Raw genomic sequence first — 23,444 nt, forward strand, 5'->3', positions numbered from 1 at the left:
AAATTGGCACCCCGTTCTAGAAAAAAATTCCCCTAAAATTGATACCCCGTTCTAGAAATGGGCCAAATTTTTATACCCCGTTCTAGAATTCGCCCTAAAACTGACACCCCGTACTAGAAATAGGCCAATTTTTTATACTCCGTTCTAGCGTGCAACAAGAGTACAACGGTTTATTGAACCGTATTTTTAAAAGCAATCTGTCCTTGAATACTTTCAAATGGCTGCTTACAAAAGTGGAGCTTTCATGCGTTCGAAATATTATACCCCGTTCTAGAAAACGCCTCTGAAATGGATACCCCGTCCTAAATCAGGAGCTTCAAAATCACGACCCCTTTGGGCGGCACATACCCGTATAGGTAATGTATGGGAGTACCCCCCCCCCGGGAGAGAAAAGCAGTGAGGGTTGAATTTCGAAGAAAAACAGAAGAAATTGAGAGAGAATCTACCTACCCAACTAGTCTTTTTCCACGTTCTCATTTTGCCATCTCCATTATCTGAACCCCTGGCAGCCGCTCGAAAGAAAAAGGGGAATCAGGTGACTGGAGTTTTTTTTTCTGCCCACCCTCCGTACCCACAGTTTGTTTGTGTTTTTGTTTTTGTTGTCATTATCAGTAGAACACTTTTATTAATGAGTAATGTGAAAAGTCTGACTACAACTTCAAGTGATGAGGACCCTACCTATCGACTTACCCAATACCTACAAGTACCCATATCGACCCATATCGGTACGGCTATCCAGCGTATAAGTAGTAGGATAGTGTTGCTGGGCCAGAGCCATATTTTCCCCTTCTAAAATATATGGCGACGATACAGTCCTGGGTCTGATATCTTATATCTGATATCCTATAACTAAGAACAAAATCTGTCAACACCAGATTATAACTCTAAAGTCGTTTATCAGCTGGTTTGTCTTCTTTGTACGTTAAATATACTTACAAAGTTCTCTCACTTACAACGCCCCCGCAAGCCCCCGCACGTTAACAACGCCACTCTCACTCTATATCAACCCAGTATTTTTAACATTGTTGCCTTTTCAAAAATAAAGTTTGAATTCAGCATCATTCCCTATTATAAAGTTGAAACGTTTTTTTGTTCCAGTGGATTGGTAAAAAATATCATTTATTAGATATTTCTTTTGGTGAAAGTACACATTCTGGCGCGAAGACTGTCAACATACGGGAACTGACAGGGAAACTAAATTACCATGGGTAATAAGAAAATCTTTTTCCATCAGATTCAGAAAACAGTTTACTCTTAGCTTTGCCGTAAAAAATGTGGAAACAATCATTTTAAAACGGAAAAATTACGTTTCTGTAGCTATATGAAAAACAGTGAGATTAAAGTAGACTAAATTTTTCTCAACAGATGCTTCACCTTTTATTGATCGAAGTCAGCTTGCTTGCATTTTCCTGTTACAGGTCAATCACGTGACTTTGGCAGAACGGCGTCCCAAGGAGCAAAGGAAGTTCCAAACGACTAACAAGAGGCAGCCATGTGCTTCCGCCGATGGTTTCCGGCCATTTTTTGCATCCTCTAAACTTTTGATGGCCTGATATTTTACGGTAACATTTTGCTGGAATATCTTAGATCACGTTTAGCAGTATATCGTGGAATAGTTGCGTTGAAAGGTGAGTGCAATCCACTTGTAATTTTCAAAACTGGTTGCAAAAGTTTGAAGGCAGAATTGTTCGCTTCCGTGTTGAGTTGCTTCGTTTGTTGTGTTTCGCGAAACGAATCGGATTTTGTCCAATCTTCGAAGGAAACAGTGTGAAACTTCATCCGCATTTACTCCACAAAAAGAGCTTCGTTTTTTATGAGGTGAATGTACGAGTTCTTGGCACAAATGGCAGTCGACCAAACCGGTAGTTCTGCTGCTGTGGACACGATCCTAATTTTGCATAAATTAGTTACTCCGGATGTGCAAAGTTGGATCGCGTATGTTTTCTCTTCCCATGGCCCTGCTCAACAGGCCTTACACCTGTCTAGGTAAACCTTGAAAAAAACAACACTTTTTGAGGTTTTCAAAATTATCTTAGCGTTTTTCGGGTTCCTTCAAGCAGCGAGAAGTGTAAAGTTTTTCTACCTGTCAAGTTGTGTATTTATCGTTATTGCCGATCGATCATCTTTATAATTCATCGCTTCGTTCCCAAAATTTGCTCGTGATCTGGCACTCACGGAGCAAAACGTCAATGGAACAATAAAGTTTCTCCCTGCAATAATATTTCTTTGATAAAAGTATAACATCATACCCACCAAAAGTTTTGTTTGGCGTTGACGTTTGTGAAGTCCACGGATACAATATGGCGGCTTTTGACTTCCGGACAAGCAAACTTTGCGCTCACCGTATATTTGTCGGGGCTCTTGCTGAATGATTAGCAGTTTTTAGTTGATATTATAAGTAAGAAATAAATTTTCTTTTCAAATTGTACGTAAATGCTTTTAAATCTCAGAGAAATTAATAGACATGTAAACTTGTTGTTGTGTGCTTTGTATTATCAAAATTACCGTAATTTATTATCTTTATTTTATTTTGATAATTTTCTTGAACATTCAAGTTTTTGTCGTGGATTGAAATTCGCGGAAAAATACCATCTCAGGTAGGAGTATTGTTACAACTTTGTCGGCACGAAAAACCCCCTTCATTCGTAATATAGAGTTCACTGGCCGAACCTTATCACCATTCTCTTCTACAACTGATTTAGCTTATATAATTAACTGAAAGTGGAAATTTCTAAAATTTTTAATACTTAATACTATATCCGTATAAAAGATACTCGTGCAAAATTATTCTCACTGTCATTTCATACAGTGTAGTCATTAAATTACAGACAATAAAAAGGTGAATAGTACATATTTAAGGTTATATATAATTCCATGATTTTTTTTTCTCATCATAATTTCTGGAAACACAGATTAGAAAAAAAGGAAATTCACTACTGTAAAAACTTCAATGCAAAAAGAAAATAAATAAATAAGCATTGCACTTCATCTCCTTTTTAAATTGCTTTGAATTTCTTTTTTTCTATGCTATTTCATTTCTCTTAGATTTGAATGATATGCTCTCTCTCCACAATTATTAATGTTGTCATGCATATTATTAATAACTGATCAAGCGATTTTCTTGTGTTGTTTGGAGCAAATAAACATTTGCAACGGTTTTCAAAGACTATAAATTGTAATTGCCTTATGGGACTTGCACAGCTTTGTTGGTCATTGAAAAAAATGCTTGTGATTATGTATTTCACAAATAGTGTCCTATGTGAGTAGCTATATACATGTTTCTGTAATTACTGCAGTGAGGCAATTAAAAAGCTAGGAAATTCTTTTGGTTCTATTCTTGTCAATGTTTCCTAGAGACGTAGCCAGGGGAAATATGCTCATAAGTAGCTGAGAGAAATTCCCTTCCCCCAGTCCTAAGTAATAGCCCCGGTTATCACGTAAATGATAAAAAAATATATATTTGAATTTTTGAAATTATGACATATGTTGAAATCTCCAGAAAAAACAATTAATGAAAAAGGCCCCTCTGCCAGAAGGCATCATGTAAAGACAACTTAAAATGCTTCTGATAGCACAGTTGCATTCTGATGACTGACCATAAAAATCCCTGTAAAAACAAGGATTTGTTTGGATTCAGCAGAGCACAGTAGTGCTGTGCTTCAACTGTTTAAGCAATAGAAAACATTTTCCGTGTTTGTATAGCCTGATATAAACACAAGAGGGGTTGGGAGAATTCGAGACAGTTATGCAAACCCGAGACGAAGTCGAGGGTTTGCATAACCGTCAAGAATTCTCCCAACGCCTCGAGTGTTTATATCAGGCTATGCAAACACAGGAAAAAAGTTTTCTATTGCTTTTATAAAATAACTTTACCGAGAAAAAAACGCAAAACTCTTTGTATGGCTCTGATTAAAAGAGAAATTCTTACCAATCACAAAATCTTGTCCACGAAGTCTTGCATGCGTAATCAGTTCTTGTTTTGCAAAAAGATGCTTTGCAAAATACGGATTTTTCTCACTTAAAATGTCAGCTTAAGCAACGAAAAATTGACTCGCCTTCTTTGTAACGATTTTCCATGTTTCAGCCGACGAAGGAATGGGTAAATAAAGTAAACTTGTCGAGTTTTGAACTCGAAAACTTTTTCAAATTTGTGCTTGCGTGATTAGCGCGCGAAAAGCCAAACAACTTGACGCCACAACCATGTTTACATACTCTGATGCAAACACTCCTCTCGGCCAATCAGAGCACGCGTACTATCTTAGTTATTTTATAAAACAAAATTTTTGTGTTTCAGAGGTAGTCCCCGAAATCCTATAATACTATAAAATCCTAAAAATTAATTGAAGGACTCCACGCAAAAACATCCCTGACACACTCATTTCATTTTTGGTGGGGAGGTTTTTCCATGGATCCCTGGCCTCCAATTTAGGAATCTGCTGGGATCAAAATTATGTGATTGCCTATACAGAAAAACCAACAAATCTATTGTTATCAGTGTTTAATTGATATATGGTACATAAACGCAACAACAACAACTTTGTTTATTTCAGTATTCCCACATGAGTACATGGTATTACCTACATTATTTATGTTATAAATCTTAAATCAAAATAAAGGCTATAATTAAAGAACAAGTTTTTGTCTATATTCCATACATGAATGTATGTAAGCAGCTGTAAGTACATAAATTGAAGCTGTCCTCCTCAGTGACTGTGAAATTTGTGAAACAAGTGGTGATCATATCTTGTTCTTGGAGAGAATTTTGCTGAAAATTATTTTGGTCAAGCCTTTGCATACCAGTCTCCTTGTATGAGGAGAAAATGGAGCTGTAATGTTATTATTATACATGTCTTTTCAATCCAGTGAATTATCTAAACTGCATAAAAAATGAAACAGCTCAAATCAGTGACTACCCTGATTCATTAAGTCAACATTTCCACATTTACCCCACACATTAGATTGCCATTATCTAAGCACCCACATTTTCTTAAAATGTGTTCACAAAGCTGTGACAAAGTCCTCAATTCTCCCAACTATTTGTGGAAGCTAATTTCTCCTAGCAGTGTCTCTTTGTGACCTGAGAGAAGCAAAAATAGCCTTTAAATAATCATAATTATTATTGTACATATAATTATTGTTATATGTACTGTTAAAATTTCCAGGGCGTGTCGCAACAAACAAATTGGTATTATGAAGGAGAAGGAGAAGTCCTCCCTTGTTGACCTTGGAAAGCGTCTGCTAGAGGCGTCTCGAAAAGGACATGCAGATGAAGTTAGCGTGCTGATGGCGTCTGGTGCTCCTTTTACAACTGATTGGGTAAGATAACTGCAGTTAGTATTATTGTTATCATTTATGAATAATGAAGGGCTTGACACAAGATACCGGTTTACAATCCCAATCAAGGCTGTGCTCTCACAGCACCCTTAGGCCCATGTTGTCTAACTTTTGCTCCTGGCAAGTAGAAAATTTCTCTATTTTTTTATACAAAGCATATTCTGGGTACCCTGGATTTCACAAGTTCAGAGCACTGGGCTCACTTCAATATTTCTTAGATCACAGCCTTGCTAATTGTCATGAGAAAAAATTAATGTACTTTTTTTCAATTAACCATCCCTTCCTGTTTTTTTTATCCCACTGGAGTTGGTTTCCAACATACAAGTACATTATTTAAGTGGGAAATTGCTGAACTGGATTGTTCCTGGCAAAGTGACTGAAGTTTTTGAGTATCATTTCTAGAAAATGAGCATATAAACACACAAATGCAGGGCTCAGCCAAAAAAGTTGTAAAATTAATAAAGAATTTTCTAAATATCTAAGAATCTTCTGAATATTATTTTGTGTTGTATCCCGAATATCCAGATATTTGTGGAAAGGCCTCAGACTGAATGAAACAAACAAAATTTAGGTCCTGCATGTGTACTGTTATTTCAGATGGAATATATCTTGGTAGTTCTTACTTGTTCAAGGAAAATTGTGCTGTAACTTTGTTGATAAGGTATTCCTAGTTGTACATTATTAATTGTAACAAATAGCTTCACATTCAAACCTTTCTCAGCTTGGCACATCACCATTGCATTTGGCTGCTCAACATGGCCACACCCAAACAGCAGAAGTTCTTCTCCGAGCCGGAGTAAGCCGAGATGCACGCACAAAGGTAATTAATTTTTTGGTGTTTCTTATGGAGTAGCAATATAGTTTTTGGCCTTAAAAAATTGTGATAAAATTTTGCTTTAAAAAATTTTGTGCAAATAATTTTTAAAAATTTAAAAAAATTTTAAAGAAGAGAAATGTTTTGACGTTCTTGGGTGTCATTATTGGCGGCGTCACGTTTTTTTCAACAGTTTTGGAAAATTTTTAAAAATTTCTTAAAATGTTTTTAAGCAAAATGTTATCACAATTTTTTACAGCCGAATGTTAAAAAAAAAGTGCTTCCTTTTAATCCACCATAGTTTTCACAGATGATAATATGTAGCTGGATTATTCTATATGCATTAATTTAATCTAATATAAGTAGGAAAGTTTTCCAACGAACAGTATCCTTATATGTTAACAACATTTTTTGCACCCTCTGGACAATTTTTTGTAGTTCAAAATTTTATTAAGTTCAGGTTTGATTCTCAGTTTCTTTTATCTCCCTTGCCCTAATAATTTTCATGGAATTAACCCATTCGCCCCTAGAGATTTTGCCGAAAAACGCGTTTTGAAGCTAGTCGAGTGGTTTTCTGGTCACTGTCGTGCTATAAAGAGCTAAAACTTACCACAAACTGGTTTACAGGTCGAACACTTCGCGGTCTTCCGATCCAGATGCAAAATATCAGCTTGCGAAGTTCGGGCATGCGCAGAAAGCAAAATTTCGACATAGTTTTTGGGTTTAAAAGTGACACAGCAGTCTTGACTTTTACTTTTCGCTTTCTCTCCTCCCTTCTTTTTTTGCTTTTCTTGCCTCATTTTTTTTTCTCTTGCTGGGCATTTAGTAGGCTTGATTTTGGTGGGAAGAGTTTTTAGGAAAGCTTTTAGGATCTTAGGATTAGGCGAAAGGAAAGGTAGGTGGGTAATGGGACAAGATTTTCATGGAGATTTTCAGGTCAATGTCACGTGGTTTTTTGCTTGTTTCTCCGGTGTCCTTGACTGAATTGTGCTCATTCTGGTATGGTTTGAAAGATCTCTTCACTCTGCACAAGTTAGTGAAGAAAGTTGTCCTTGACCGTTAAAACTGATGACGTCACAATGGGTAGAAAGGACCTGGATCCGCACGGGCGGTTACGGGCGGTTCAGGGGCGAATGGGTTAAATAATGTGGTCAATTTCTGTTAGAGTTAGGAGACGAAGAAAGTTGGAAATTAAAGTAGGTTGAAACCATTTTAACCTGAATTTCATTTTGAATTATGATGCATATAAAGGTCTAGATAAGATATTTCACAACTCTGTTAAATGTATATGTGATTGGTGAGGAGAAAAATAATGTTGAAAATCAGAAGTAATCACTATACTTTTCGTTTCCACTTTCTGAACACCTCGAAATATTCAATCAAGTTAGTTATAAGGAAAAAGATGTCAATTTCTATTTCTTGATCTGATACTTCATTTTTAAAAACTGTATGTGTACAATAATATTTTTTCCAAGGTTGATAGAACACCATTGCACATGGCAGCACAGCATGGCCACACCCATGTAGTGGAGTTACTTATTTCCTCTGGAGCTTGTGCAAACAATGCTGACATGGTATGTAACTTATAAATGCAATATGACTTGTATGTACTTTAACCTCCCAGACTGTCCCCTAACCCCCTTATAATAAGAATTGTCAAAGAGTCATCTTCAAGCTAGACTCAGTCAAGAAGGCCACCCTGTAGCTCTTATTCTTGAGGATGTTACAGAAAAAAACAGGGACTGTCACTGTGAACAGTGTATGAAAACAGTGACATAGTAATTTGTAGCACTTCATATGGTATGTTTTTTATAATTTATATGCTTTACCTGTTTAAAAAGTTTGATTTTGAATTGATTTTTGTTCATTAGTTGTCTTTTTATGTCTTTTACTTTTATCCCCGAATGAATCGTAATCATGATAGTTATCATGACACGTACTCATGAGATTTTATTGGTTTTTTACCCACTGGGAGCCAAAACAGTAGATTGGAAACTGAAATTCTTCGAACACTGTTAAAGTGATTTTGAAAATCACCCGTTTATATGAAGCAAATTCAGTCCATGTTACTTGTCAGAAATTAGCAGGGGGGGAGGGGGGGTGGAAGCAGAGGGAGGGTCACAACTTTTTGAGACTCAGAAAAGGGAGGGATCATGAAAAATGGGCCGTTAAAAGGGGGAGGGTCATGCAAATATAGGCCCGTGATCATGTAAGAGGTTCACCTACAGAAGAAAAAGGAAGTTCCTTATTTGGTAAAAAAAAGAAAAAAATTAAAGAACAATGGAACATTATGGATATAAACTGTGAAGTACTATTGCAAGAATTTAACAAACATCTACTTTTCATTTATTACACGGCAATGCTATAGAGTCTTATTGCATTTTTATTATGAATAATGTTGTTATTAATGTTATTAGAGTTTTGGCTATCCTTTTCATCACTGTCCTCAGCGTCACCATCAATGCTGCTGTGAGCATCTTGATCATCATCATTTATATCATCAGCATTGATACAATCACTTTCATCATCATCATGATTTTCATTTAAGTTGAAGCTTGGATATTGCTTGATAATTTCCTGTTATTCATTGGTGAACAACCCTTCTCAAAGGCTTATTGGGTATATGGCCTTTGCGTTTTGAGGAGCCCACTTATTCCTTCATAATGAAGAGATAATGGGCCAATAGGCTCTGTAACATTATGCGACTCTTGCTGAGGTGCAATGGTTTCAATAACTTTTTTGCAGTTAGCTTCCATTCTTTTTGCCGTAGCTTTTTTTGCTTTCCTTTTATTTTGTTTTTGTTTCCTTTTTTCTTGTTGGCTTGGAATACTGCACCTTAAAGAGCCTGGAACATTATTCTTTCAATTCTGTAAGTTGGGGAGGGTCATGATAATTTAGGCCAAGCTTAAGGGGAGGGTTAGCAAATTTCACTCCCATTGAAGGGATGCGTCACCTAATTTCCGAACCCAAATTTAAAATTCCCACCCCCCCTCCCCCACTGCTAATTTCTGACAAGTCCCTAAGCAGAACATTTTCAACGAGAACAACAAGTTAAGTCTTAACAGTACTTTATTTACTTGTACGTAAATTAATCCAAAATCTAGATGATCGTTTCTTTTCCTGGTATCCGTGGTGATTATATATACATCACTCCAAGCTGTGACCATTTTGGTTGCCATAGCAATCAGAAAAAGATTTTGGTGACTAAAATACATCCAAAGTAGTAGCAGTGTTCTTACCAGGATTTTCAAGACTCAGGGGTCAACAGGACCCATAGAAAAGCTAAAAGGGGGTCATGAGGGAGAAAACCGGGTCACAATTTTTAGATACAGTTAATTCAATGTTTACACAGGTCTGAGTTACAGTCATGTTAGAGTATGTTAGATAATAAATTAATACCCAATTTTTACTTACAGTGCACTCAACGTTTTACAGCTCTGAGTTAGAGTAAATGCCTCATACTGTACATTCTTAGATAATAGATGCCTTATATATTATAAAGAAATGTACATGTATGTATGTGTACGTATGTTTACGAATGTTTTGTAATAGGTATTTTTTTTCTTTCTTTGGCCCTTGGGACCCTTTGGGCTAATTATAGTGTGGCATTTCCCAAAAAAGTGCCACAATGCTGCAGTCTGGTAAGAACACTGTAGTACAAGCTAATAATTTGGTAACTGCTGCTGCTTGTCAGTCATGTGCCCAGCTGTGTGTTTTTATTAGTGTTTATGGTCTTTTTAAAGTCAAAATGATAAGTCAATTATTTACTTTGTACTATACATTATGTATGCGCCATTAATTTATATTCACCTCTTTCACTCTGGCTGTCCCAGTATTAAACCTTGAGATTTTGCATGCATCTCCAAATTGAAATGGGGCAGTAAGGTATTGTATACTGTAGAAATAGATTGATAAGTTGTTTATATATTTTTTATCTTTTTATAGCTGAATATGACCCCTCTTCACTGGGCCTGCGAACACAATCATGTGGACATTGTTAAAATTTTGCTTCGAGCAGGAGCCAAGACAGACATCAAGAGCAAGGTTACCAAACACGTTTAAAATTATAAAGTATCTTAAAACTGTTATTTCCATGATTACTGTAAGTAACATATTTTCATGGTTAAGAAAATAAGAACTGCAAAGCATGTTTTATTTGGGGTGCAGTACCAATTTCAGGTTTAAAGCATCTAGGTAGCTACAGTGGAACCCCACTATAACAAAGACCCTGTTGTAATGAAAAACATCTGAAAACCCGGCAGAATTGCAGTAAAATATGTGGAAACGAACCCTGTTATAACGAACCCTGCTATAACAAAATCCCCATTATAACGAATAGATTGTGATGGTCTGAACGCACCATTTACCCCGCTGTAACTAATTGTGCGGTTGCTCTCAGCAGTCAGTAAAAACAACAGATTTGAGTAGAAATCACAGCGTGCATTATTCCGGTTTTGACAAATACATCTACTGTATGCTTCAGTGTACTGACACGTCTTCCTTATCTTTCAGTATTGAACTTTTGGTTATTGCTATTTATTAAATTACCTGGCTATAACAAATATTTTTGCTGTTACCCATACAATTTGTTATAACAGGGTCTTTGCAACTACGAAGACCCTGCTATAAGGAAAAATCTTTTTGGTACCATTGCACTTCATTATAGCTGGGTTCCGTTTCACTCAAAGAAATTGATACTCCATGAACGGATAGGGAATCTGTGCTCAATCTTCCAATGTACTTTAATGAACTACCCCCATCCCCCACCAGCTGGATCTTCCCTTTTAATCTGCCAGTGGAGGTTGAATTGAACCATATAACAAGTTGAGATTTATTTTTATTTTGTACTTCTTTTTTCTTTAGTTTGGTAAGACACCAGTTGATATTGCAAGAGCAAAGGGTTATATTGAAGTGCTTGCTGCATTGTCATCTGATCAGGTGAGTTTTTCTTCCCAGCAACTATTTAAAGTAATGTGATTTGAACACATGTTACTCTCTCAGTCTAAGTACCTGTACCTAAAAAGGTTGTTCATATAACAGCATTTCAAAGAATTACATTTACTAGCTGTCTCTTGCTCTTCCTGTGGTTGCATATAAATCTCTTATATGAACACCCATGGTCTATGTATTGATTGTACTCCAACTGATTGTTCTGGAATCAAAACAAATTATCTTTGTTGATAATAATTGCCTTAGGTTGTTTTCAGTCATGATCTTTGAATACATGTATATCGTAAATTTGATGAGTAAGTAAGAGTATGAGGAGAAGTTAGACATACATCCACTATTGGATAAAAGGCTTTGTTAGTCCTGTAGAGGAATAAAATTATTAATCACAGGTGGTGGTGTACGGTGGGGTGTGGCAATAATTATTAAGTTGGTTCAGAATTCAAGAGGGATAACCTTATTCTATTAGGGTTCAAATTATTTGTTGATTATTTATCAGGTATCTCTAGTTTATATATTGCTTATTTACTGTACTTTGTTACTTTAATAAGGATTCAGACTTGACAATACCAAAGACCCCAAAGAGACCAGGTAAGTTACTTCTTGTCCTGTAAACATGCAATAAGTGGCAAGCATACAGACATCACCACGACTGTGCTCTAAGAAAAATTGAGAGGAGCCCTGCAGTGCTCTGAATTTGTGAAATCCAGGGTCCATGGCGCTCAATTTCTGCGTGGAAACTAAGATTTTCTGGTCGCTTGGGAGCAAATGTTATGGACCAGCTGGGGCCACTGGGCACTGATAGAGCACAGCCTTAGCTTGCACCACCCTTAACCAGTGTTAAGTGTACAACTGATGGTTTTCTAATTTAAGGAAATTAATGCAAGTGTTGTAGTTCAAAATGGCCTGAGGTTAAAATAGTTTCAACCTGTCTTGATTCTCAATAATTTCCTTTTATGTTTCCTGCCACCAATTGTAAATGATTATGAACAGTGGCTCCAGTTTCACTTGTCTCTCATGAATGCAGTGTTAAAGAAGACAAAGGAAATGGTTGAAACAATTATTTTAACTACAACAAGAAAAGTTTTTTTGCATTTTATTTTAATACAGCCCACCTTTGCAATGATTTTCTTTACTAACTAACTAGCAAATGATTTGTATTGTTCGTTTTTCAGCTGATCGAAACAATCTTTCCTTGAATTCCATGAAGAAGAGACAAAGAACAAAAAAGTTTCCTATGACAGAAGGCTCATGGACCGGTCCTGAAGGACCAAAAGGTATTAAATAATAATGATCAAAGGTATAAACTTGTAATCAGACTTATAATTAGATCAAGTCCATCAGGGGTCCTGAATTGGGGACCACAACCACTGTCTTAACACTCTTTATTGCAGCACAGAAAGTACCTTTCGGTACTCTTGTACTCTAGAGGCTGAAATAGCTTTCACATAGCTGTAGTTCTTTCATCAGAGTGATAGTAGACTGAGTAAATACATACATTATGTGTTTTTCATTGCTCTTTATGCCCTGGGTGGGATGCACAGGGTTACAGATCAGTGCAATTCTGGAAGTTTGCAATAATATAAGGAGCTGAATCGCACAAATCTCTTTTGTATCTTTTTGGAGCCAATGATTACACGGAATGTTATTTTTGTGTGTCAGCCAGGATGATAGTTTAGGGGGTAAAAACAAAATCGCTCCTTAGAATAGGTGTCAGTTCATAATGTAGAATTATTGAGAACCATGTGGTTCATTTACATGTTTTGATGAAAAGTACATATTCAAGTTTCAACAAAGCCACTGTAAGTGCTGATTTTCTGCACTTGTTTGACTGCTACAGAGAATGGTAACAAGCCACGTAGAAAGGCTACAACACCAGGAGCTTCTCCCAAGTCAGCTGTGGGTGGGGGAAGAAGAGTTTCTGCACCTCCTCAGTTTCCTAATGCAGGTTAGAGTCTCAGAGTCTTAGGTTTAGTCTTATCTAGCCTTAGCTGCTGGGTTTCAAAAGGGGTGAAAAAACCCAGAACGGTAGATTTTTCCTTAGTGCATGGAGAAAAAAGCCCTTGTATTAAGGTAATAAATAAGAACAAACTCAAAAGTGGCATTGCTTCCAGTATTTAGGCTACAGGTCTATATGTGGTGTTTTCAGTAATGCGCGTACAACCTTTTGTTGATTATTATTTGAGCAAATGAGAATGTATTGAGGATGAGTGATTTGAGGCAAACACTTCAACTTGATCTGGGAAATTTTTGTTCCTCCAATTTCTTTGAATCTGTTTTTAGGCTCACCATCACTGCGTAGTCCAACAGAGAACTCCATTGCATCCCTGGTTTCTGCTGCTGCCATTGTAAAAGCCAAATCAGAAAGTGAACGAGAAGGACAACCTACAACTGGTATGTAACAATGATTTCCATGGAACTATTGTTTATGCCTTTGGGTAACTTTACTTGAATGATTATAGAAATACATGTATAACTTTTATAGGTACAATCCTCACTTGCTACATGTAGTAAGGGCACTTCTCCATTATGGACTATTTTTTGGCCACAAAGAATAATCCTTACTTATTTAAGGTGGATCTCTTTCTGGAGGTTCATCAGTATGACAAGTTTAGGACAGGTTTACAGTTTGTGAAGTTTTAGTGGCATCGCAAATGTGGAAAACAATCTAACAATTTTCCTTTCTTTCGTTATGAGGAATTATTTTATCTTTGTTTTCTGTTTGTCTTTCTTAGTGAACTCTGAAGGTAAAAGAACCACCAGTGCCACCACTAAATCACAAGATTCAAGTGTCCTTGACACTTTGGCAACTCTAGCTACAGCTACCTTAAGCCACACTGCATCTTCAACATCTACAACACCTCAGCAGGTGACAGCTGTACCTGGCAGACCCATTGGCATTGCACCGCTCACCCTGCCACCAACCACGCCAACCCTAACCACACCCTTGACACCCTCAAGTCTCTTCCCCATGCCATCCCCCCTTGCAGCACTGTCTGCTCTGTCATCATTATCATCACCTGCTCAAACGTCACCTCTTCCACTCTCATTTTCCATGCCAGTCATGACTCCGCAACAGGTATCGACATCGGGAACACAACTGCTACCTCTTGTCCAGCCAGGAGGGACACCATTCTTCTCTTCTATACAAGTTCCCACTTCTGCCACAACTGTGGGGGATATAACGTCGAGTAGTGCTACCAGCTCAGGTGTCGTCATCGCGGGAGCAGAGACTGGAGTTAAATGTGTGACCCTAAATACTGGGACCACACCGGTTCCCAATACAGCAGCACACACAGTGATTCCACAGACTGTCATGTCTCCATTTCAGCTGTCAAACAGTTCAGGTCAGGCACTTATTCAGACGCAGCTAGCTCTGACTCAGATGCTTGCTCCAACACAAGGCGTGCAGCCCAGTGTGGTGCTAGAAATGAATGCAACAACAAACAAAGATGGCGTTGGTGAGAAATATGTCTTTCCACCTTCGTACCATGAGATTAGTATTCAGCATTGAGGTTTTTGGTTATTAACCCAACCATAAAAAAGGCCTTCCGAAAAATAGTTTTTCCTTCATCATATCAAGCACACTTGCTTTTATATCTGGTGTTTATTGTAAGGCCTTTCAGTATTTCAATGTCAAACATGGCTTTTATTGTGCGACTCACCCGCCCCTATCACATGTCAAGTGGCCCTTATCACGCATGTTGTTCACGTGCACTTGTCATGTGGTTATTAATTATCTATAATTTATTCTAGATTAAACAATGTCATTTGTTAAGGCTCCATCCTAACAAATCTGGAAATTTTTGAAGCCGCTATTTTTTCACCCGGATTCGTGTGGGTGGGCCTTAAACCGGTCTGTAAAGCGGTTTCAAAAAGATGCGATTTCGTTGAGCAGATTCACTGATTTCGTGTGGACAGAAGGCCAATTTGTGTCAAAAAATAAATAAATAAAATACAATGGAACCTTGATTTAACGAATCTCTATATAACGAAGTCCTCGATATAACGAATGATTTTCTTTACCCTAATAATAGTAAAATACATGAAAAAGAACCTCGATATAACGAAACCTCTTTGTAGCGAACAAATTTTGTCAATCCCTTGGCCCTTCTTTAAATCGAGGTTCCACTTTATGCGGTTTCAAAAATATCCTGATTCTTGTGGACGGGGACTAACTTTTCCTCTGTTTGAATTATTGCAGTTCAAGTTAAAGTAGACCAGAGTCAAGCAGCAGAGCTATTAAAAGCCCAGACCCAGTCACAGGTAGGGTTTATGCCAAGAGTAAGATGTATAAATGTTAAATCATGAGTACCCGACCTTCTTCTTACTCAGTCGCCCTTGTTTGTGTCTGCTCACCGCTTGAGATGAGGTGCCAACTCTGAATAAAACAAGAGGCAGCTTGCAGGCGATGCAAGTGTGTTTCTGCTTTCCTGCTCAATCTACAACCCAGCACAAAAGTTCTTCTCTAGCCTCCGGATTCAGAATTATGTAGATTTGTGAATCATCAGCATACATGGGCGGGATTAGGGTCGACTGAGTAGACCACGGCCACCCCTTTTCCTGTGAAATTTTGTATTTTTTTAAAGAATTCTCAGTACAAAAATTTAATTGAAAGTAGTACCTATATAGTTGTTAAGTGTCCCGGCCGCTCCCTTCCGCCTGTGTTCCGACTTTTTTAGATCCGCCAATGCCATACGATATCCAGGTAGAATTATGACGTTTAACTGCCTTTTTCGGTGCTTCTTTTAGCTCACAGTAGCAACACACTGATTGTTCACACTTTGTGTTATTTTAGATCTGGAGGAATTTGTTCGAACCCTGGCTCGGTGTCCCTTTGCGTTGCGAAAGCTTATGCCACTTTGGCCACCACAAATGTCCTGTACTCTATGTTGCAATGTATTTTAATTTAAATATTTTTTAAAAAGATACACTATAATCTGTCACTTCCAGGGCCCTTTGTTGGTCCACCTTTTTCTATAAAATGGAGAAAATAAAATTAACTTTTAACGTGTTAACTTAGACAAGACTCCTTTGCCCTAGCCTGCGTAGCTGGCGGAATTGTTCTATTTCAAAGTACCTCCACCCTTCGGCCTTTGTTCGCACGGCTTCGCAGTTCCCCTGCCAAAACAATCCCTTCGGCTACGGAGGCTACCTTTGCCCACTCTATTGGCCTCCTGCTAGGACTACGGTGGTGTAAAGCATTCCTTCTGGAAATAATAAAGTAACATTAATGGCTTAGTCAGTGCTGTATTATACTCCATGAACCGCATTAGGTCCTGCCTGTGGGCCTCTGTTTTGCTAGCGTCATTTACTTTGCCTCTCTTCTCAGCCTAGCAGTAGGAGCGAATGCTAGATTTTAATAATTCAGTTACAGTGTTTGGCCAGACGCGCAAGCTTTACGTGGATCTTCTTCCCCTCCCTTGGTAGATCACAATAGATAGACAGAATACTTTAAGTTCCAATTCCAAACCATCTACATTTCTTCTTTGTTCCAGGAGGTAGCGAACACTCAGCTTCAACAGGATGGTAGTGACACCAAACAGGATGATGTTAATCCGTCTCAGAATGTACAAGGAACACAGGAAGTTCTTATAACACTTCAGGTTCCTGCTGGATTGCAGCACTTACAACCCCAGTTGGTTACAGATCCAACATTTGGACTCCAACATGTGCAGTTGGTTCAGCCAGTATCTGGTCAGGAAGCGCAATCAGTAAGGCATTTTGAAGTTCTGGTACCGTAAAATTCCGAAAATAAGCCCCGGGGCTTATATTTTTCAAAGGCCGTTTTTGAGGGGCTTATTTTTGGAGGGGCTTATATTCGGAGGGGCTTATCTATGGAGGGAAATTTACGTTTCAAAATTGATTGGGCGATTTAACGGAGGGTTTTTTGCGTTACGAGTTTGGGGGGCTTATATTTGGAGGGGCTTATACATGGAGGGGCTTATTTTCGGAATTTTACGGTATCGTTTCGTTGCGTTTTGTTTTCTTGGCCAAACAAAGGTAATTATTTGTTGACCTTGAATCTTAAGCCTGTAAACGCTTTCATATAGTAGTCTCAGTGTAGTTACCTTAAAGAGAATACCTGCACATGTTTAAACTGAACGCGATTGTTGAAAACAATCGTTTTGCGTGGGTGGCGTAACATCTCAGTAGCCGGCAGGTGTGTTGTAACGGGAAGGTTGCTGCCTCATCCCCAGTTTCCCCGCGAGTACTTATGCCAAGGATCCGTGCTCCCCGCGCGCTCAGCCTTGAAAAGCTTGTGGAGGGGAGAGGCAGGGAATGTTGCCAGTTTTCATAAGACTTCCGTCGTGGGGAAATGACCCAGCTAACCCTTAGCATCCATAGGCATAGCGGTTCAAATTCTGTTAGAATCCCCCCGCACATAACATAATAACGCGATAATAACTCAAATTCATTTGTGTTATTGTTAAGAACGATCAGGGATTTTAAATTTTTTCCTTCTCCTTACTTGATGGTGGTATTCGTGTGTTACTCGGTTTGGAATAAGACGACGTTAAACAGTATGTTGATATCTCACCATAAACTGTTTGTTGTAGTTAGCAAATTTTTGATCATAATTAATGCCTTCTCATAATCATTGTCTTTATTTCCATAAACCTAGCAGACAGTCACAACTTCATCACAGCCGAACCAAGTCACTATTGTTCAGCAGCCCGATAGCAGCGCACAGACCACCCAGGAACACACCGCTGGCTCAGCAGCACAGCAGGCTCCTGTTGTGCAGTTACAACTCCCACAGGATCAGTTGAACCTTGCACATCTAATGCAGAATTTGGGTCAGGGAGGGTTACCACTCACACCGTTGACTTTAACACCTCAACAGATGCAGCTACTAGCAAGTAAGTAAAGTGAATAGGCCTGACAACCAACTCTCTTTTAACGGACACCTAGACCAAGCCCCTGCCGTTCTTTAGGCATGTTCTTTGACTCTTTATTTGAGGAACACGCCTCTTCATTACTGACATCTCGCTATGAAGGAAAGTTGTCCCGTGAAAGAGACGGACACCCCCCCTGCGGAGTCAAATGTAGCGAGCATTTCTATTAGAAAAAAAAAAACCCTTTTGTCCGAGCCAAGAGCTGACAACAGGGCTCGGGCATTCTCTGACCAAGTTGACCCGGCTGGGCGAGCCTAAGGGTTTATATGGAGAAAACTTGGCCCTCATAGGAGGGTGTCCCTACCTTCACAAAAGGGTGACCCGCCTCGTTCGTGCGAGTCATTCCTCTGGCCAAGCCAGTTTTTTGCTTCTCATGTAAAAGTTCGCCAAGTTTTGTAAGGCAATGTAGGAAAAGTTAGCTCGCTCTGCAAGGTAGCTTGGTAGGCGAGTGACTCTTCTACCGGGGACAAGTTTTCTCCATATAAATCGGGCCTTAGACCTTAAGCCATTTTCTTTGGATCACGCTTTTCTCTAAATTTTTTTGCCGCCGACGAGGTGAAAGTACCAAACTATAAGCTTTCTCGAGAGCGTGAACGGCAAGGCGACGTAGTTGACTATGCCTATCTTAGGTGGGACGTGTTCGGCGTCTTCGGCTCCAGCCTAATTTTCCAACTTTAAGTCATCACACGACTTGGGTTACAAGGGCGCGAAGTCATTTTTTAGGCAAGTTTTCATTGGCGTCGCGTTCATCGAATGTTAATGTTTTTTTAAGGGAGTTTAAACTTTCAAAGCAAACTTGAAACACTCGGAGACCAATCGCTCTGTTCATTTATGTGCATATGTTTGTCAGTGATAGTTTTTAGGCGTTTACATGTAGCTTTATTTTTTCTTGTTTTTCGATTTCGTAGATTCACAGTTACAGATTGGTAATCAGATGCCGCAGTTGAATCAGAATTCACAACAACCGCGACAACAGCAGGTACAACAAGCCGCAGGAACAACGCAACAACAGCAGCAGCAGCAACCACAACAAAATGTCACTCAACAGTTGTTGGCACAGTCAATTCCACAGAGGACGTTGCTACCACAAAACTACGTCACACAACTCGGCCAGGTGAGACTTAAAAGAAACACGAGCCTAGAGGTTGGAGCGGTACAATTTCTTAGCCTCTAATTTCTTGTAGCCGCTGGTTACTTACACCGTTGTGATTAGTTGGAGTCTTGAATGGTCGGTCTCTTCAATGAAACTGCCCAAAATAATTATTTTGGTTTCGGTTTCACAACAACCCCTTAAAAATAGCTCTAATGCCTAACTTTATGTATCTTCTGGCTCCTTAGTGGCTTAGTTGTAGTAGGGCTAACAGTTTGCTTGTCCGTGAGATTTCAGAGAGCTGACACAAGACAAGTTACATAAGCGGTGGCATTAGATTCAGCTGGTCGTATTCTCGTTTGTGAGATTTAAATATCATTGCACGTTTTTGTGTTCAACCTTTTAACTTCTCATGATCCACTAAGAGAGCTTTTTTTTGCCTTCTTGGAATGACTTAATTAACAAGAGGAACCGGAAGACAATGTTGTTGCTTCTAAAGCACGGTTTATATGGAGCAAAACCTGTTGCCAGTAGAAGGGTCACCCTGTTACGCCGCAAAATGTAACAATTGACGCAAAATGTAACATAAACGCGAAATGTAACAACTTTTGACGCGAAATGTAACATTAACCTGAAATGTAACAACTTTTGACGCAACATGTAACAACTTCTTAACGCGAAATGTAACAACTTTTTGACGCAAAATGAAACAATATTTTTAACGCGAAATGTAACAAGCAAAATGTTACAGCCTTGAAATAACTGAGAGACTTGGACATGAGCCTTGTAGATAAAGTGTAAATTGTCTGGTGGTTACAAAAACAGTTTATTCATAAAGTTTTCTTATAATGTCAAATAATCTTACAAAAGGTAGTAAAACAGGTGATAAAGTTACAAGTCATGTATAACCTTGGAATAGCAGTATGGACAATAACAACAACGCTAACTTATTAAACATAACGTATGGAAAATATCCCAAGCTATGCGAAAAGAATATGACTAGAAATGTGAACAATAACACCGTAGGAAAGACGCACCAATAAGCAATTGAAATGCAAGTTAAAAGTAAAAGTTAAGAAAGGTAATCTTTCAAAAGAAAATTTTGAACGTAGTCAATAAGAGGTCATAAGACTTCCAGTAAATGTGAGAAATTTCATACCAACCCAGTCCTGCTGCCTTAAAACTTAACCATGCCAATGCCCATTTAACACTGTTGATTATCTCACGCAGTCGGATGACTGCTCCGCTACACTTTCCTTTTAGGGAAAAGGGGGGGAGGTGGGTAAAAACAGACAGCGTCGGATACAAACAGAAAGCGTCTTCACTCGATGAAAGTGTGAAAAGAATGATCAGCAATCGATACTCGCCTCGATTTCATACGGGCTCAACTCCCTAGAGGGAGTATGCTAAAAATGTACCATCCTAACCCATGTAATACGTCCTGGATGTTGTATCGCCAACTTTCTTTTCAGCGTCACACACATGTACAGAAAGATATACTAATCAAAAATTCGTTCGACTGTTTCAGGATTTAGTTATTATTATCGAAAAACGTTTTGTAAGTTGTTACATTTCGCGTTAATGTTACATTTTGCGTCAATTGTTACATTTTGCGGCGTAACACACCCTCCCGGGCGAGTCAACTTCAGCAAGCGTTCATATGAGGAAAAAGTTCTTCCCTTTGGCCTCACCATCAGCGCTAATGCTATTCTGCATGTGATCTTATTGTCTAAAACAGCACTGGCGCATGCTCTGATTGTCTCACCTTGACCGGTTGGGTGAGCCAAAGTGTTTATATGCAGAAAAGTTGGTCCGGCTAGGAGGGTGACCCTACCATCACAAAAGGGTGACTGGGTAGGCGAGTCATCCTTCCAGCCGAGCCAAAGTTTGGTGTCTCATGTAAACGCGTCCCGTTTTAAAAATTGGATCTCCCAGGGTAGCACGCACGGGGTTTGCCGGATGAGCCTTCAACCAAGACAACTTTTCTTCATATAACTGGGCCTTACAATGACAGTAAAATGCCCTTTGTATTGGTTTGATTATTTGTTCGTATCATTTGATTGTTAGACACCTGCGCAAACAACAGTAGATAACCAACAGCAATCGCAACAGCAGCCTCACCAACAACAACCACTGATCGGCCCTCAGGTTTTACTGCAAGTTCAAGAAGACCTTCGTAAGCTGCTGGAGCAACGACAAGTAGAGGAAGAGAAAGCTCGAAAGGACCTTGAAGTCAAACTCCAAACTTTGCAACGAGACAGCGAAAAATATCGCACAGAGCTTGAACACGCACAGAAAGAGGCCCAAGACTATCGCGGACGGTTAGAGGAAGAACAGAGAGAAAACTCAAGACTGCATCAGTTGTTTGAGGCTTCGAAACAAAGCAAGAGTAGCAGCTCTGATGAACAAAAATAACTTACCTTCCAAGTAAATAGAGGCAAAATATCCTTACAAAGACTCACGTAAATCTTTCCTTTTGGAGTCCATGTTAGCAACGCACATATTAACGGTATTAATACACTTCACACAGCTTACAGCGTAATGATTCAATTATAGCTTCGATAGGGTTTTCATGAATAAACTTAGCCTGGGAGAAAACTGTTCATTTGTCACGAAAAGTCACCTGAGAGCCGTACACCAAAGGAGGTTTGTGCCGCTCGCTTCGTTGGCCATAATTGGAGAACTTACCCGCAGGCTAAAATAAACTAAAATGTAAGAACATCCTTGCAGTGAATAACAAGCATACTCATTTCTTGAGTCTGGAGAATGAGAATCGCAAAGAACAAACGTGATAAAAATTTTAAGGAACCATTCCGTTGTTTTGATTGGCGTTGGGCGTTGCGATAAAACATGAAGCGCTCAAAAATTCATTTTTGTTTTTTACCACACAAGACATCTGGTGACGCATCTTAGTCTTGGACTCTTTGAGGAAAGGTTGCAAATTATAGCATTTGATAAGTCATACTATACTGAAATTTTTAACATCTCGTTTTACCAAGAATTCCTTTATTCCGGAGATCTACTAGTTACATTGTCGCGTAAGTGACCGATAAGTAAGTCCTGGCGTAGAGATAGTCCATGATGTCCAAGTAATGACTTAGGAGACCAATCCTTTGGGTTGTGACTTTAAGCGTCCAACTTAAAGACTGTACATAGCATTCATTCGTAAAGAAAGGTTACGGATATATTGTGTTGAAGTTAAGTTATTGAGTGCAGTACGTATTTGTCAAGAGTATTATTATACTTAGGTTATTTGTAATATTTGCAGCGAGACCAGAGAATCAACTCCAAACTGTTTCGTCATATTCGAAACATAACCAAGTTGACTTTTTTTTATTTGTGCGAAGAAACGTATTGCAGTCTTTCTTGGTGTTATTAGACCTAAATTATAACCATGGTCAAAGTTATGAAGGGGATTTGAAATAGGTGCCAACATTGATCTTGGAAGGGGCCTGAGGAAGAAGGTCCAGAGAGTTTAGAGAGATTTCTATTTTTCTTCGGTTTTTTAAACTGTCTTGTAACCCTCGGCCACCCTGCCTATGCCAAAAAAAAAATCTTGTAGTATTATTAGACATAAAAGGATAACAAGAGTTTGAGTTCACGGTCAGTTGAACTTGTAAATAATCATTCATGTAACAAAGGTAGCTAACTTGTGAATTGTCTTTAACGGTTAAATGTACGTGTTGTGATCTGAAGACTTTGATCATTTTTCTCCATTACGTAACTCGAATATTCAACAGCAATAAAGAAGGAAATGAAAAAGCAGCGTGGTTTATACTTTATTTCAAGTTCACTGTATTAAAGTTTCTTCTAGCGACTCGAACGTAACGCATGCGCAAAAATAAGGGTCCTTGTATCAACTGGAAACGAACACACCGATCCAAGCACAAGCAAATGTTATAAATCTCGTACTCAGATCTCTAGAGAGATCCTAATGCCTCCGTCGGGCCCTTTTTCATACTAAAGTAAGATTCTTATGCTTTTCGCTAGCGTCGCGCCGCTAGTAAAACTCCCCCAAACTCTGTAGGTTGCTCAATCCGTGGCGTTTTTAGACTTTTCTCGGTTCAAGTTCAGACGTGAAGACTAACTGAAATTTGGTAAGTAGTATAGTAGGAATCCGTTTGGCCTCTCTGGAGGAATGGACCGTAACCAGAGAGAAAACGACACTACGCAGAGGCTAGAGAAAGATGGGAGACCAAAAATCGAGAGTTTATTGAGAAAAACACAAACAATTTTGAAAAATTGAAAAACTAGCCCGCACTTTGGCAGTTATGGTATAATTTTAAAATCGAACTTCAACTCTGTTGTTTCCTATTCTAAAGGTGATCTTAAACGGGAAGATTCGCAACGACGATTTTTA

General features: G+C 38.7%; 1 protein-coding gene across 3 annotated transcripts; it reads left to right on the forward strand.

Moving 5' to 3' along the window:
- Window positions 1-1,458: 1,458 nt before the first annotated feature.
- LOC140935141 (uncharacterized) lies at window positions 1,459-22,849 on the forward strand. Of its 3 annotated transcripts, none has more exons than XM_073384677.1 (16): window positions 1,459-1,628; window positions 5,163-5,316; window positions 6,056-6,154; window positions 7,624-7,722; window positions 10,094-10,192; window positions 11,012-11,086; window positions 11,647-11,686; window positions 12,271-12,372; window positions 12,936-13,043; window positions 13,379-13,489; window positions 13,831-14,556; window positions 15,300-15,361; window positions 16,594-16,809; window positions 17,724-17,958; window positions 18,903-19,108; window positions 21,152-22,849. In XM_073384677.1, the coding sequence occupies exons 2-16, from the start codon at window positions 5,191-5,193 to the stop codon at window positions 21,497-21,499; spliced, it is 2,652 nt and encodes an 883-aa protein (XP_073240778.1). In that variant the 5' UTR covers window positions 1,459-1,628; window positions 5,163-5,190; the 3' UTR covers window positions 21,500-22,849. The 3 variants fall into 3 exon arrangements, with proteins under 3 accessions (XP_073240778.1, XP_073240777.1, XP_073240779.1); XM_073384676.1 differs by having other exon boundaries at window positions 1,460-1,628; window positions 17,721-17,958; XM_073384678.1 differs by having other exon boundaries at window positions 1,460-1,628; window positions 13,831-14,442; window positions 17,721-17,958.
- Window positions 22,850-23,444: the final 595 nt, after the last annotated feature.

The sequence above is a fragment of the Porites lutea genome, chromosome 4, assembly GCF_958299795.1.
Source record: "Porites lutea chromosome 4, jaPorLute2.1, whole genome shotgun sequence".
NCBI classification, from domain to species: domain Eukaryota; kingdom Metazoa; phylum Cnidaria; class Anthozoa; order Scleractinia; family Poritidae; genus Porites; species Porites lutea.